Source organism: Diceros bicornis, chromosome 10 (genome assembly GCF_020826845.1).
Source record: "Diceros bicornis minor isolate mBicDic1 chromosome 10, mDicBic1.mat.cur, whole genome shotgun sequence".
Taxonomy (NCBI): Eukaryota; Metazoa; Chordata; class Mammalia; order Perissodactyla; family Rhinocerotidae; genus Diceros; species Diceros bicornis.
Genome location: NC_080749.1, coordinates 48,283,966 through 48,301,141, shown reverse-complemented (window position 1 = coordinate 48,301,141; position 17,176 = coordinate 48,283,966). Strand labels below are relative to the sequence as shown.

Below are 17,176 nucleotides of genomic sequence, written 5' to 3'. Positions count from 1 at the left end.
TTTTAATCATTTGCTGTGATATATAGCAACAAGATATATATATATATAACAGCAAATCCACCCTTTTGAGCTAGTAGGCTCTTTTTGAATTAGGTTATTTAAGGTCATTGATTTGATATTATGCATGCATTTCTAGGAAAGCTTGTGTTTCATTTTTGTTTCTCATTCAGAGACTTTCTTTCATCATGAGCACCTTTTTCTGCCCTTCTGTATTCAGGCCTGAAGACTATCGTGGGGGCCCTGATCCAGTCGGTGAAGAAGCTCTCTGACGTCATGATCCTGACTGTGTTCTGTCTGAGCGTGTTTGCGTTGATTGGGCTGCAGCTCTTCATGGGCAACCTGAAGCATAAATGTCTGCGAAGTTCACTTGAAAATAATGAAACATTAGAGAGAATAATGGACACCCTTGAAGAAGAAGACTACAGAAGTAAGAATGTCCCTACAATTGTAAATAGGTTGAAATAAGGCTAAAAGTATTATTCTCTTTCAGGAATTAAATATTGCTTTCATTTTAATTATTTCAAAATTATTCACATGTATAAAAAGTTGCTACAGTGTGAATTTGCATCATGTTATATTTTCATAAATCTCCCTCGTTCTAAGCTTTCTAGCAGTTCTGGTATTGGAAACATGAGATGATTCCATAATTCTCAATTTCTATAAGATAAAAAAGAATAAATTTGCTTTAGAGAAAGAAATTTAGCTATGAATTAATAATGTTAACCATTAGGGGCTGGCCCCGTGGCTTAGTGGTTAAGTGCCCTTGCTCCGCTACTGGAGGCCCTGGTTTGGATCCGGGTATGCACCAATGCACTGCTTGTCTGGCCATGCTGAGATGGCATCCCACATACAGCAGCTAGAAGGATGTGCAACTTTGACATACAACTGTGTACTGGGGCTTTGGGGAGAAAAAAGGAGGAGGATTGGCAATATATGTTAGCTCAGGGCCGGTCTTCCTTAGGAAAAAGAGGAGGATTGGCATGGATGTTAGCTCAGGGCTGATCTTCCTTACAAAAAAAATAATAATAATAATAATATTAACCATTACATTTCATTATAAGATATATATTTTATATACTATAATTTCAACATATAATTCATACTTGTGTTTATATTATAGTGTTATTATATGATATAATTATACTTTTACACTTGTATTATACTTATAACATTGTATAGTTATATTAATCATAATATGATGATAATATTATCACATATTAAAATGTCTGTCTCGATAGTATTTCTAAAGATTTGTATAAAGCGAAATAGTTTACTCAGCTTTATCAGCACTGTCTTTATATTATAACCAATGATGAGTTTCACAGCTCTTTCTAATGGCTTCCCTCAATCTAGCAATGGCATTACATCAAAGTTTAATTCATCAGAACTAGTTCTTAGGTACAACATAAGATGATCTGTACACACAGTCTCAGAAGTCCGCTTAATTCACAAGTATGTTTTAGCGTGTCTTACAGAAAGCATGAACTGCATGTTTTCTGAATAATTATCCCTTAACACAATTTCTCTTACTGGAGCTGTTGATGAGTTTGGGAGAGAGTAAGATCAAGCAAGATTGTACTTTCTGTCTAACACCTGCCATGTGTCTGTATGATGTTGCCCAAATGAACCCATAGGCCTTAATAGGTGACTAAACCCAGAGGTGGGTGGAAACCAAGAAACCTTTCAAATGTATGTGCCTTTGACAGAAGGAGATCAGGGAGTAAAGTTGAGGATTCTCCTCGGATAATAAAGAGTTGTCTATATCATGTTTTTACTTTATTAAATATTTATTTTCCCACTCACTGGGGAAGATAAAAGCAAATAAAATCGAGCTAACATGGTAAAAGATTGTAGATAAAGAAAATAGAAAAAAAATAGAGGCTTAAAACAAGAAAACTGAAGATCTCCAAGTAAAATATTTAATGTATATTTCTTTACTACCAGCATTTGATGAGGAATTTAGTATATTTTTCTATACTAAAGTAAAGTATCTTTACTTATTTTTCCAGTTTCTGATTTTGATTAATATGGTCTTAAATTTTATTTCCAATTTCCAAAGAATTTTATTTCTTAATTTATATGCCATAAAAATAATTTATCTCATGGGTAATTGTTGACATTTACATTCTGTTTTGTGAATCAATTTACAACACTTACATCAACTTAACTTTTTTTACTAGGATCACTACCAGTCCTTCTAGTCTGAATTTTGGTCCTATTCCTGAGTTCATAATTTGGATGATTTTTTTAACCTTCTGGAATTGCTTCAAGCAATTTTTTTCAAAAAGAGTGGAAAGAGCTGTTGAATTTTGTAATATATCTTCATATTGCATTTACACATGAATGAATGACAGCTTAGCTAACAATCCTCTCTCCCAATTCTGTACATTGTTCTTGATTTTCTTCTAAAAATATAGTTTTAGGGAAGAGATGTTTGTGTCAAGTCTGAGTTTGGTTTCCTACCTGTATTCTGTTTCGTAGAAGCCAAGTCTTACTGCAGTATTTATTCAAGCTTTCGTTTATCAGCATGTGTTTATTAAGTGCTTCCCTGGGGTAAGCATTGTGCAAGTTTCTGGAGGTATAGCAATGAACGTGATAGGCTCAGCCCCTGCTTTCACAGATCTTATGTTCTAGTGGGAATGAAAGATTAAAAAGAGGGAACAGACAAATAAATAAACAATATTACAACTTTAATAGATATTATGCAAAGAAAGTAAATCTCCAGGACTGAGATACCAATTAAGTGAAAAGACCTCTCCAAGGAAGTAGCATTTAAATCGAGATATAAAGGATAATAAGAAGCCATAAAATAGTGTAAGTGTGGGTGGGAGTGTGTGTATGGGGGCTGCTGCTTGAGTTAGAAGGAATAGCATGTGGAAAGCCCCTGAAATAAGAAAAAGTATTAGGTACTTAAAGAATGGAAAAATAGTGATATGGTTAGACTTCAGCAAAGGAGAGACAAAATGGCAACAGAGAAAGTAAGAGAAAAACTCAAGGGTCATATCATGAAGGATGTTTTAGCCCATGGAAAGGAGTTTGGATTTTATTTTAAATGCAGTGGTTTTAATAACTTTATCTGCCATATGGAAAACTGATTGGGCAAGGCTGGATGGTAGATTGGCATAAGGAAGACTGGTTAGGATGTTGCTTCTATTATTCAAGCAAGAGAAGATTGTGGCTTCATCTAGAGTGGTGGTAGAAAGTGAAGAAAAAAGATTGAGTTCAAGATAAAATCTATAGAACTTGCTGATGGGTTAGAGAACAGAGGAGGGCTTGGGGATGTCTTCCAGATTTCTGGCTACAGTAACTGGATGGGTGGTAATGGGAAATGAGGGAAGGATGGTAAGGTTTGTAGGGGAAAGTCACTATTAAAATTGAGATGTCATCGAGACATCCAAGTAGAGATAAAAAACAGATAATTGGAGATTTAGGCATAATGATCAGAGGAACCACCTGGTTTGGAGATATACACTTCGAAGAAATCAGTAAAAAGAAAAGATATGTACACACATACACACACCCTTCTGAAAAACCCTGATCTTTATAAGTAGGTAGGGAATTGGCAGCCTGGTGTTTAAAACAAATTTGGTGTTTACAAGATGTTCAACTCCATAACCCCAGGAAGACGGGCAGAGAGGAAGACCCAGAAAAGGACCCAAAGAAGGAGCAGCTGATAAAGTAAGAAGCAAAGATATAAATAGTGAAGCCAACAAAAGAAAGTATGTTAAGGAAAAGGGAATGCTTGTGTTGAATGATGCTGCAGGGTCAAGGATTAAGGATGATGAAGATAGAGAAATATACATTAGCTTAAACATGGGAGTCATCAGAGACTTTCATGGGAAAATTCTAGTGGAGTAGTAGGAGCACAAGGTTGGACTAAGGGGGTGACAGGCGTGAATAAGATGTCAGGAAGAAGAGAAGACAGTAAGTGTAGACAATTCTTCCAAGAAACTTGGCTGTAAAGGAAAGCAGAATAATGGAGACAATGGCTGGCGTTTTTCTAAAAGATGGATTTTGATAGGGATATTTTTCTAGTGATAGAAATGAATAAGTAGTAAAATATGGATTAATAATTCAAGAGAGAGGGGAGAAGTTAAGTCCTTGAGAAAGCAGAAGAACAAAGAGGAGACACATCACCATTGAAGCAGGAGGAAAGATGGAGGAGAAGGCTAAGAGTTATTTGAAGAGGATTAAGTCAAACGCAGTGGCTTTTCTTTCCTCAAAAAAGTGTGAGATGGGATCATTGGCTGAGAGTGTAATGAAGAAGAGGAAATTCTACAGAAAGGTTGAGGAGAAAGCAGTGTATGGTCATCTTAGTGAATGGAATATGGAGTCTATTTTGAGTGCCAATTTGACATCGCAGATCATCTATTTAAAACGTAATCATTCACTTGGATGTAGGAGTTTCTCCGATAACATTCAGCCACTTGGGAGCAAGTATGGAGAAGGTCAATTAGTCTTATCTGAAATTATTTAATCGTTTAATAATTGCTGCTCTTTGAACAGCTGTGTAGAATGTGTGGATCACTGTATTAAGTGCTTTACATGCAATACCCTTGACAGATCCAGTGGCTAAATATTAAAATGGTAGGATATTGCACCTACATAGGAAGGGGTAGAAGCAATGTGGATAAGAATACCTACTTTGTAGAGATGTTGAATAGTATTAAAAAAAAAGGAGGAGGATTGGCAATAGATGTTAGCTCAGGGCCGGTCTTTCTCAGCAAAAAGAGGAGGATTGGCATGGATGTTAGCTCCCTTACTTAAAAGAATGGATATGACACTGGCCCTGTGGCCTAGTGGTTAAGTTCAGCGTGCTCTGGGTTTGGTGGCCAGGGTTCAGTTCCCAGGCATTGACCTACACCACTCATCTGTGGCCTTGCTGTGGCAGCGACCTGCATACAGAATAGAGGAAGATTGGCATAGATGTTAGCTCAGGGTGAATCTTCCTTAGCACAAAAAAAAAAAAAGAATGGATATTTTTTAGTCCCTTATACCTTTACTATGGATGGCTGAATCAGCTTCCTACCTTAAAAATAAGCCTTAATAGTGAATGGAGAAAGCGATCATGAGACCCATTACACCTGAAAGTGGGCACAAAGGATACCATGAAAGGGGAAATGTGCATTTATTTCACTGCCATTTCCTCAACGTCTGGAACTTAGTAAGTCCTAAATAAATATTGGTTGGTGAATAAACAAGAGAATTTCAGAAGACAAGTTTTGTCCATTTATAGTATTGCCTTGCTGACTCCACCTTTTCTGGAGTACTTTGGGGCTCAGTCATGGGCTACTTCCTTCTCTTCCCTTCCCCAGCTACACTTTCTCTCTTGGTTAACTCATCAAGTCCCATGGCTTTGAAAACTATCTTCTCGGTGTTGACTCCCATCTTTATGTCTCCATCCTTGATAGCTCTACTGACCTCAAGACTTTCATATCAGTCCAATAACCCACTTAATAAATATAGTTTAATACCTAATAATTATCTCAGGCTAAGCATGGCTAAAACAGAGCTCCTGGTTTTTCTTCAGGCCATTTTTTCCCCCGGTCTTCCTCATTTCAGTAACTGGCACCACCATCTTACCAGTTGATCCATCCTTGTGTCCTCTCTCTTCCTCACACGCCACATGCACTCCATCAGCAAATCCTGTCCACTCTATTTTCATCTTCTTTCCATAGCCACAGCTACTCTTCGAATTTTAGCCATGTCATCTCTCCCTGTAGTCACTTAACTCATATCCCTGCTTCCACACTTGCTCTCTTGTAGTCCATAGTCCACAAAGCAACCATACTGACATTTTAAAATGGTTAGTATTCTCTCGTATCTCTAACTTCCACTTCTATTACTTCTAATCATACTTAAAGTCCAAACTCCTTTTCATGACATGCAAAGCCTTACATGATCTGGCCCCTGCCTACCTCTGCCACCACAGTCCTCCCCACTCACTACAGTGGAGCCAGGCTGGCCGTGTTGCTGTTTCTTCCATACACCAACTTCATTTCTACTTCAGGCCTTTACTCTTGCTCTTCATCCTGCCGAGATATCTCTTCACCAGTGTCTTTGAATGGCTGGCTTCTTTGTAGCATTTAGGTCCTGTTCAAGTGTCGTCTCTTTAGAAGGGCCTCTCTGACCATATTTTATCACATTTTCTTAATTTATTTTCTTTAGGGCATTTATCATTATTTGAAAATATCTTACATATTTATTTATTTACTTGTTAAGTGTCTTCCTCCATCCTCAACCTCCACCCTTACCTAAACATAAAGAAAATTCCATAAAACTAATGATCTTGTTTATCATTATATTCACTGCCTGGCCCATAAGAGGTTATTAAGAAATATTTGAGGTAAAATATATGAGAATGTAATAAATAAATGAATGTTGCCTTGGACCAGGCCTGAATGTGTGTGAATATCTCTATATTAACTTACCTACTGTATCACTCTTAAAGCTTGCACTCCATAATGTTATATTGTTCAATTTCTTCTTAAACAGAATATTTTTATTACTTGGAGGGATCCAAAGATGCTCTCCTTTGTGGTAACAGCACAGATTCGGGGTACGTAATATTTGTTTTGTGTTTATTCTAAAGTCTGCAAAAAAAGGAAAAGCGTAGTCAGTTTGCTAATCAGAACCTTTGATTCTATATTATTTTCATATATTTCATGGCATTATTTGACCCAGTCTGTCCAGAGTGACTCCAGATTTTAAAAGATTCCTAGTTAACGCATATTTTTGAAAGCAAGACTTTGAGGTAATGCTTGAATTAAAACAAGATACAAGTCATACAAATCTTAAGAAAGTAGGAAAATTACTTCCAGAAAACCCCAGCAAGATGTGGTTGGATAGTTTTAAGCCTTTCTTCTTTCTGGAAAAAAGAGTGACAAAATCAAGTTTTCTTTCCATCCCCCAAATTCTACTCATTCTCCAATCAAGTATGACTCATAGGTGACCGAATGCAGGACATTTTGGCCATTCTAAACAAACAGATTGCATGGACTTGAGTAAAGATATTTTAAGAATCTCATATTTATGCCAATACCCATTTTGCTGTTTCTCCTATATACCAACTTCATTTCTGCTGCAGGACCTTTAATCGTCCTCTCCCCCTGCCCACATATTTCTGCACCAGGCTCTGTGTGCACTGGGAATGTTAAAAATAAACAAGATAAGGTTGCTGCTCCCAAAGACACCTCAGAACACTGTTTATGTACAGTCATGCAGCGCTTAACAAAAGGGATACATTCTGAGAAATGCATTGTTAGGCAATTCTGTCACTGTGCAAACATCATAGAGTGTACTTACATAAACCTAGATGGTATAGCCTACTACACACCTAGGCTATATGGAACTAATCTCATGGGACCACTGTCATATATGCTGTCTGTCATTGACCAAAACGTTATGTGGTGCATGACTGTAATGGCATCATGGCTACCAATCCACCAGTTTTAGAAAGAAAAAAGTCTTAAAGCTGCAAATCTTTATGAATTTACACAATTGCTATTTTGATTATTCTTGTTTATAATTCATTCCAAGAATAATTTGAGGGAACACAGTTTTGGTAGAGGCCTACAAATCAATCTTTGTGGATACAAGAACTATTCTGTAACATCTGGTGAAAGTTTCTAAGTTTTGATGGTGATGATGATGATGACACTAATAGCAGCTACCATTTATTAAATGCTTTCTAAATGCAGGAACTAGGCTAGGTAATTTGCATACGTTATCTTCTTTTAACTTAATAACAATCTTAACCTTTTTATGTAGGTGTATTTTCCTGTTTTCACAGAAAGAGGGAACTATACCTTGGAAAATTTAAGTAATTTGACAACATCACCAACTAGTCCATAGCAGGGGGGGGGATTCAAATCCAGTTCTTCCTGACGCCAGATAATGTGTTCCTAATCCTTATTCAATATTGTCCCTCTAGAAAAGGAACCTTGAGTTTCTAACTTTTCTGGAAGTTAGAAAACATTCTAACTTGTGATATTCTTTTTCATGTGTAGTCAGTGTCCAGAAGGGTACAAATGTGTGAAAGCTGGCAGAAACCCTGATTATGGCTACACGAGCTTTGACACTTTCAGTTGGGCCTTCTTAGCCTTGTTTCGGCTAATGACCCAGGATTACTGGGAAAACCTTTACCAACAGGTGAGTGTCAAGGGAAATATTTCTTGCATTTCTGAATGGCATAAAAATGTGATGGATGTTCCTACCAGCCTTATATATGAGATGTTTTATTCAGTTTAGAATGCAGAACACTCTATTGTCTTATAACTAAAATTAGACATGTTTTATTTCCAGCACTATTAAAGTGGATAGTTCTTAAAATCATAAATTATTTGCTTATTCTTTCTTGGCTTATATGATCTCTAATTCTCTTTCTCCCTTTCTGAATATAGCATCCCATGGGGTCCTAAGTAAAAAACAGGAAATATGCTATAATATTCTCTCACAGCACGCCTGCACGCACACTGCTTTCCACACGTGCCTCCCTGCTTGGAGCGCCCTAAACACCAGGCTCTCCTATGCCCACCATGCTTTATTTTTTGAAGTCCCATGTACAATTGTTATGGATTGAATTGTATCCCCCCAAATTCATGTGTTGAAGTCCTAACTCTCAGTACCTTAGAATGACTGTATTTGGAGTTAGGGCCTTTAAAGAGGTAATTAAGTTAAAATGAGGTTATTAGGGTGGCTCCTAATCCAATCTGACTGGTGTCCTTATAAGAAGAGGAGATTAGAACAGGAGAGAGAGAGAGCCACCAGAGATGCAAACACACACACACACACACACACACACACACACACACACACACACACAAAAGGCCATGTGAGGACTCAGTGAGAAGGCACCCATCTGCCAGCCAAGGATAGAGACCTCAGAAGAAACCAAACATGCGGACACTTTGATATTGGACTTACATCCTCTAGAACTGTGAGAAAATTAATTTCTATTGTTTAAGTCACCCAGGCTGTAGTATTTTGTTAAGGCAGCCCTAGCAAACTATTGTAAGAATTCATGACTCAATTCACTTCTCTAAATTTTCCTATCCCAACTCAATTGCTCTTTCCTCTAGACTTCCATGCCCTTTGAATATTCTTCAGTTTATAGCATCCATCTCCTGTACTGTAATGGTTAATTCACATGGTTATCTCCTCTAACTTGAATATGATCCCCTTGAGCCTGTGGGCTCTGTCTTTTTACTTATATATTCTCAGCACCCAACCCCAAGAGGAAGGAGACCAAAATGATTATTCTGAATCATAAATAATAATGAATCACTTTTCTCAGAATTGCCACAGATTCTTCTTTTGGCCTGTTTTATGTTTATTTAATTTCTGAGATCATTATAAATGTACAGAAATTATATGAAAATATACTTCACAGGAAAAAAAGAAATGCAAACAACTTTTTAAATATGTAAAAAGATGCTCACCTTTACTCAAAATTAAAGAAATGCAAATTAAAACTAGAGTGCATATAATTTTTCACCTGCCATAATGACAAAGATCAAAAAGGAGATCAAAAGAGAAACAGTGTCTGACAGATATATGAGGAGGCAGACTTGTTCACACATTGCTGGGAACCACTGGCAAGGGTTACAAGGAAGTTTCTATGAAAATTAAAATGAATATACCCATTAACCTAACAATTCCAATACAAAGAATTTTTCCAAGAGAAGATATCAATAACAACAGAAAAGGAAAATGAGTAACTAAGCATTAGAGAGAGAAGAGAGAGACTTACTTTTCATTTAATATCTGTTTGTATGAATGAACTTTTTACCATATATTGCATTGAAAATTTTTAATATATTTTAATTAAAAATAAATATAAAATGAATAGATAAGTTCATGCAATAAGGCTATCTACCTTGTGTGAACATAATACATCATTATTAATGCTTCTTGTTAAGGATAGAATTTTATCAGTAAAAAAGACTGTAGATATTATCTGGTCCTATAATTTGAAAATGAGCAAAGCAGCTAGTTTTTGAGTAATTTTTAGACCGTGGGGAAAAAATTTAGGGTTATTACTATATTTAATAATAATCAAGAGTCACACCTAATTTTATTACAAATTTAATAGATTGCTATATCCTTTGCACTGAAAAAGTGTGTATTTTAATACTGATTGTTTTCCATGGAGATATGATTTTATTCCTTTATATGTTCGATAGCATGAGATTATATAGAACTGCCCTGTTTACCCAGGCCTAATGTGCCATTCAAGTTGAAATAAAGAACTTTGCTTTATTAAAATAATGATTTCCATCTTTCCCTAGACACTGCGTGCTGCTGGGAAAACCTACATGATCTTCTTTGTTGTGGTGATTTTCCTGGGCTCCTTTTATCTAATAAACTTGATCCTGGCTGTGGTTGCCATGGCCTACGAAGAACAGAACCAGGCAAACATTGAAGAAGCTAGGCAAAAAGAGTTAGAATTTCAACAGATGTTAGATCGTCTTAAAAAAGAGCAAGAAGAAGCTGAGGTATTGTTATTTGGTTTAAAATTCTTCCTAGAAGTAGACATGCAAAGGGGAACAGCAGAGGCCATGTGGCCTTCCCTACGGAGATTTTCCTTAATGGATTTTTTAATGTAAATTGCATTTTTATTCTAGTGTGGTCAAAGGAACCAATTCTGGATTGAGTTAGTATTGACATCTGCCCCATTGCCCCATTCCCCATAATCAACTCCCTCCAGCACAGAGAATGTTCTAAGCTCACTCCAGCACAGAGAATGCTCCTCCTAAGCCTGTTACCCATGATGCTTCAGGATGTATGGTATTATGCAAATTCCCAAAATATGTATAATGTATTTCCCCCGGGGTAATAATTGAACACAAAGGTTTAGGGAAAATTATTTTAATGTTAAAGTTAACAGATACTTTATGGGATAGAAAGCAAAATGTGCATCAGTTTTTGTTAATGTCACAAGGATTTTTAAGATAAAACATGAACTGTTAAGAAAAGCATGCTTATGGCTGTGGCCACTTAGGCTAAGTCACAGATTCTTGAGGATTTCTTCTTACTCCTCTCTCCAAAGGGGTTCTTCAGTGGAAACGTTTGAGAAGGTTTGTACTAAGAGAACCAAAATTTCAAATATTCTGCAAGAGTCTTGAAACTTGTTGGATGGTTTGACCTATTTAAATCTCTTCAAGGAATCTAACCAATTTGGGAGAGGGTATTAATCTGTAATGCAGAAAGACTTTGATGTAGAAAAATGTTCAGTGTGTTATAATATTTAAAATATATATGTTCAGTTTAATAATATTAAAAGTCAGAAAGCACTTAAATTTTCAAAAGTTACAAAATTAAGAGGATTATGGTATTTTTGTATCTTGGAGTGTTATTCAGCCATAAAATTATGTCTTTTAAGAATATAATGACAGGAAAAGGTGTTAATATAAAAATTTATTAAGTAGTAGGATATAAAATTGAGTATAAGATACAATTTAAAATTATATGTATAAAGACTGGAAGAAATATTATTCTAATTATTTCTGGGATGTAGGGTTATGAGTGCTTTTTATTCACAATATCTTTATTTTCCAAATTTTTATGAGGATCGTTTTATATGAATAATAAAAACAATTATTTTTTTATATAGTCATGTGTCACTTAGTGATGGGGGTACATTCTGAGAAGTGTGCCGTTAGGTGATTTCGTTGTTGTGCAAAGGTCGTAGGGTGTGCTGAAGGGGAACAAAATTTGCCACCCCAAAAATATCTCTCTTTAACATGAGGATTATTTTAGGCTGATTATTTTTAGGAAACAAAAGACTCAGAGGGTTTTTCTTCTTACCCCTCTTACCCCTTAACTGACTAAAAGAATTCAGATAAAAAAACCTATCTCAGGAAGCAAGCTGTCACCTTAGCATAACATCAACTAGGTGGTAGACAAGAAGGAACCTAGAAAAGCCTGTTTCTTGGGCTCCCCTCTGTTTTTTTCTGTTTCTGTGTGGCCAAACACTTGTTTTCCAAACATTTGCTTCTTTTCACCAATCTGTGAATTGCCTTCCTTCCCTTTGAAGTCCCTGACTCTCCCCACCCCCAACATCTTCTTTTGTCTTTAGCTGAGGATGGTATTTAAGGTGAAGGCTTTGGTCATTTTGGCAAGTTACTCGGTTTTCCTGGGCTTCTCCCATGTATACGTGTTATTAAACTTTTGTTTGTTTTTTTCCTGTTTATCTGTCTTATGTCAATTTAATTCTTAGACCAGCCATAAGAACCTAGAATGATAGAGGAAAATTTCTTCCTCCTCTATAGTACTTACACAAACCTAGATGGTATAGCTCACTATACACCTAGGCCATATGGTGCTAATCTTATGGGACCACTGTCGTATATGTGGTCTGTCATTGACCAAAATGTCATTGTGTGGTGCATGAATGTAAAAGGGTAGCGCTAGGTTATTCCAGGAATTTCCCAGGGAACCCCTAGAAGTCTCTTCCATTTTCTTGAGATATTATTCTGTAATAATTCATTTTACTTTTCAGGCAACTAATTTTTCATTAAACTATAGAATGCCTGATTCTATTGATAATATTGAATTACTTACCTGAGCAAGATATGCAAACAAATTATCTTATCACATGGTTTATATGAGTTTCATGTCCCAGAATTACCTAGTAAAACTTTCACATATACTATTTAAGATTGCTTTACTATAAATAGAGTAATAGTATGTAATTGTTTAATTCCAAAGCACAACGGGGCTTTATTATAATGAAGAAGAAGCAATAAATATATACTTTGTAAGCTCTCTGGTCATAGAGCAAAGTAAACGACATTATTTCATGCACAAGGGATATGATTATATATGCAGTGTAATTAAATTCATGGTAGAGAGGTTCCCCATAATAAGATTTCCCAGACTTGGAAATGACTCACTGTGTCTGTGACCTCTTGGTCCCACAGGCAATAGCAATGGCAGCAGCTGAATATACAAGTATTGGGAGAAGCAGAATTATGGGCCTTTCCGAGAGTTCTTCTGAAACATCCAAACTGAGCTCTAAAAGTGCTAAGGAAAGAAGAAACAGAAGAAAGAAAAAGAATCAAAAGAAGCTCTCCAGTGGGGAAGAAAAGGGAGATGATGAGAAATTGTCCAAATCGGAGTCAGAGGAGAGTATCAGGAGAAAAACTTTCCACCTTGGTGTTGAAGGCCATAGGCGAGCACGGGAAAAGAGATTGTCCACTCCTAATCAGGTACCACAGAAACTATCAAACTAATCAAACTATCAAACTATCAAATGCCTCACCAGAGGCAGGATTGTAGAGCAAATTGTTTCATTCTGAGGGAAGGGACCTCAGGAAAAGAGAGTGAGTGACTTCATGGTCATGTTTTTAGGTAAAAACCAATTGATTACTGGTCATTTATGGAAAGAACATAGATGTACGTAGTTTTTTAATTTGACCATTTTTGAAGGAGCCTATAGTTTCAGAATTGCCATATCTTCTCTAATAAACAAATTTTCAAAACAAAATGTTAATGAGAAGCATCGTAGAAATGAAGAAACTACTTACACTAAAGATTAACTTTTACTTTTTTTTATTTAGTCTGTATTTTGTAATGCCTCATTGGTTAAAAACTAATCTTAGACTAGTTTCTCCTCTTTTCTTCACCACCGTAGGTAGTGGTGTCACCAGAATATCAGTCACCCAAGCTGGAAAGTTTGGAGACACCTTGACAGTCTCTACCTCCAACTGCATCAGCTACTAACATCTAATATGTTAGTCTGTTATATCTGCTTGTGTGGAATTTCTCTTTCCATTTCTTTCTTTTTCCACTGAAATCTTCATATTTCAGGTCTCCTTGCCTACAGAACTCCAAGGTGAACCATTGCTTCTATTCTCCTTAACACTTCCCTCTTTTCCACTGCATAATGCCTCCAAATCATTTTTCTAAAACAAAGCTGTCCTCTGTGTAACTTAAAAAAAAACCTCTGTTGAATAACCACTGACTACAGAACAAGACCCACATCTTACCCATGCTATGGACTGGCTTCAGCCTCATTTCCCACCTTTCTCCGCCTTCTAGTACCCTCAGTCCACCATGACTGTTCATTCTTACCAACATGCCTGTACTTTCACGCCTGTATTACTTAGAACACGTGGCTTTCTCTAAGTGGGATGATTTTTCTTCCTTGTTTTCCTCCTGCCATGGTACCACTATTCTTCATCCATTAGCTCATGTGCCACCTGTCTCACAAATTTTCCTCTGTCCTCTCTACTCCTCTCAATCTGCTGTTTGGTGCTCCACTCAGAATTACTATCCTTCCCATCTGTCTTCATTTAAAACTTTTAGCTTCTACTAAAGTCTGCAACATCCTGCCAGATATACACAGAAATAAAACATAGAGTCCCTGCCTTCAAAGGTTTCATAATCTAGGGGGGGAGACAGAACTTGAATACATGCAGAATACATGCAATATCAATAAAAAGAAATTTGAGGCCGGCCCTGTGGCTTAGCAGTTGAGTGCTCGCGCTCCGCTACTGGTGGCCCGGGTTCGGATCCCGGGTGTGCACTAATGCACCACTTGTCCGGCCATGCTGAGGCCACATCCCACATACAGCAACTAGAAGGATGTGCAACTATGACATACAACTATCTACTGGGGCTTTGGGGAGAAAAAGGGAAAAAAGAAAAAAAAAAAAAAGAAGGAGGAGGATTGGCAATAGATGTTAGCTCAGGGCCAGTCTTCCTCAGCAAAAAGGGAGGAGGATTGGCATGAGTGTTAGCTCAGGGCTGATCTTCCTCACAAAAAAAAAAAGAAATTTGACAAGCAGTCCAAGCTAGTTTTAAGGCAAAGACCTTGTCATGCTCATTTCCATTTTCCACAATGTCTGCCGCTTTGTCCTTTACATAGGAAGCGCTAACGTTTTCTCAATTAGATAATTCCAAAGAATATGCATTTAGTTTGGTTTATGGGCACAGTTTATCCTGGACTTGAGTCATATAAACGTGACTTTTTTCCCCTCTTTGATATAGGGCAACTTCTTTTCCAAATTCTAATATTTTATGACTTTGTAAACTCATTGGTATTAAAAGGACACACCTCAACTGAGCTCTCAATATGTAAGATGGATTGCAAGTAATGGAATGCCAAGAAGCATATCGCGTGGTCTTTGGCCTCAAGAAAGTTTCAGTACTTATGGAACTTAGGGATTGATCTATGAAAAGCTAATAACAGACATAAATACCAAATTCATTTTTTAAGTGACGTGTTCTTTATAGCAAAATGAATGGTACAGAAAGAATGGAGAAGTCACTCTATGCTAGAATAGTAGAGAGCTCTACGGCAACAAATAATTTACCTGGTCCTGAAAGGATAAATTCTTCCAGTCTTTTCATCCCTTATTTGGAAGAATTTGTCTTCTTGCTGAATTGCTTTGTTTTTAAATATGTTTCTTTTAAACCAGTACAGAGCCACCTGCCCTCAGGTCAATGGTTTCAGTGGTAGGTACGTGAACTCCACTTCTGTTTTCAGGTGCTTCAGCAGATACATGTCATCTTTTATTTTTTTCTGCAGTCACCACTCAGCATTCGTGGCTCCTTGTTTTCTGTAAGGCGTGGCAGCAGAACAAGTCTTTTTAGTTTCAAAGGTCGAGGAAAAGATATTGGATCTGAGACTGACTTTGCCGACGACGAGCACAGCATTTTTGGAGACAATGAGAGCAGGAGGGGCTCCCTGTTTGTGCCCCGCAGACCTCGGGAGCGGCGCAGCAGTAACATCAGCCAAGCCAGTAGGTCTCCCCCAATGCTGCAGGTGAACGGGAAGATGCACAGTGCCGTGGACTGCAATGGTGTGGTCTCCCTGGTTGACGGACCCTCAGCCCTCATGCTACCCAATGGACAGCTTCTGCCAGAGGTGATAATAGATAAGGCAACTTCTGATGACAGCGTAAGGACGTTTTAAATAGCTCAGGCATGGCTTGGCCCTTATTCTTGCATCAGTCAATCTCTCTGCTGGAGGGACCTTCTCTCTGGTCCTGTGAATGGCTCTGCATTTTGTGATATTTTTTATGTTAAAAACACACCTTTAACTCATTAACCTAATCCTCATACTATGTGTTGTAGGCATCTAATTCAAAGACATTTAAAACTCCATTTTTTAAAAAAGGGACTTATCTGTTAATATTTAATAATAGTAATAATAATAGCAAACATGTATTTAGTATTTACAGTAGCCCTATGAGGTAATATATTATTAGTCCTGTTTTACAAATGGGGAAACAGAGGCACAGGGAAATAAAGCAATTTGTGCAAGATCACCCAGCTATTAAATGGTAGTTCTAAAGCTCAAACAGAGCTTGTACTCTTAAACAACATACTCTCTCTATGTATGTTGTGGTAGGCCTCTTAACTTAGAAATAATTTAGAATAACTATGCTTTTTATAATCCAGAAATGAAACTTATTGTTTTCAATAAAAAACAACAAAACTCTTTGGTCTGGAGTCTATGAATAAAAACATAATATCTGAAACATATACATTAATATAGATATACACATATGAAAACAAAAACAAAACTCCCATTCTAAAACAACAATTTCAAGAGTTTAGGCGTCATTGAGTGGTTAGAGAAAAAGGTCTGATTAGGCTTGAAAGTGAGATCTTGGTGGTTTCTGGAGTTTCTATGTTATCTTTTTAGGCCACTCATGATGTTACACTGCATTACTGAATATCAGCAAGGGCTTTGTCTAACCTAACGAGCTTTGAACACATGCTACTTATTCATATATTCATCTTTGCAGACAATGTAGTATTTCAAGTGAGAATAAAGTTCCATCAAAGTCATGGCCACACACATATTTCAGTATGAACGAATGAATGAATGCATGTGCTTTTAGGTAACATGTGACCTCTATGCCTGCATGGTGTAGCTTCAGCCCTTTTGATGAGGTATTTTTCCTTATCAAACAAGCATGTTAAATTTCTATGGAATCAGATCTTAATTGTGTTTTGCTTTTCAATGATATGGATTGTCTGTAAAAGATTATATAATTTATATCAGATTTGGAGATTATTTAGTATTTTTAAATGAAACATTTTCATTTAAAATTTTATTGTTACCAAAGAAAAATCAATGTCACTATAAATCCTAAAGCTAAAACTACAAAACTAGAGTAATTAGTGGATACTTTAAGATTTGATAGAAATGCAAAAACAT

General features: G+C 36.7%; 1 protein-coding gene across 5 annotated transcripts in view; it reads left to right on the top strand.

Moving 5' to 3' along the window:
* The window catches only part of SCN9A (sodium voltage-gated channel alpha subunit 9), a 155,862-nt gene that overhangs the window by 73,967 nt on the left and 64,719 nt on the right, over nt 1-17,176 (top strand). For 4 of the 5 annotated variants that reach the window (XM_058549170.1, XM_058549171.1, XM_058549172.1 and 1 more), the window contains 6 exons: nt 218-427; nt 6,496-6,559; nt 8,010-8,151; nt 10,290-10,496; nt 12,924-13,211; nt 15,536-15,907. In XM_058549170.1, coding sequence (XP_058405153.1) covers nt 218-427; nt 6,496-6,559; nt 8,010-8,151; nt 10,290-10,496; nt 12,924-13,211; nt 15,536-15,907 — 1,283 coding nt within the window. The remainder of the gene's footprint in view (nt 1-217; nt 428-6,495; nt 6,560-8,009; nt 8,152-10,289; nt 10,497-12,923; nt 13,212-15,535; nt 15,908-17,176) is intronic. The other variant, XM_058549173.1, reaches the window with a different exon arrangement.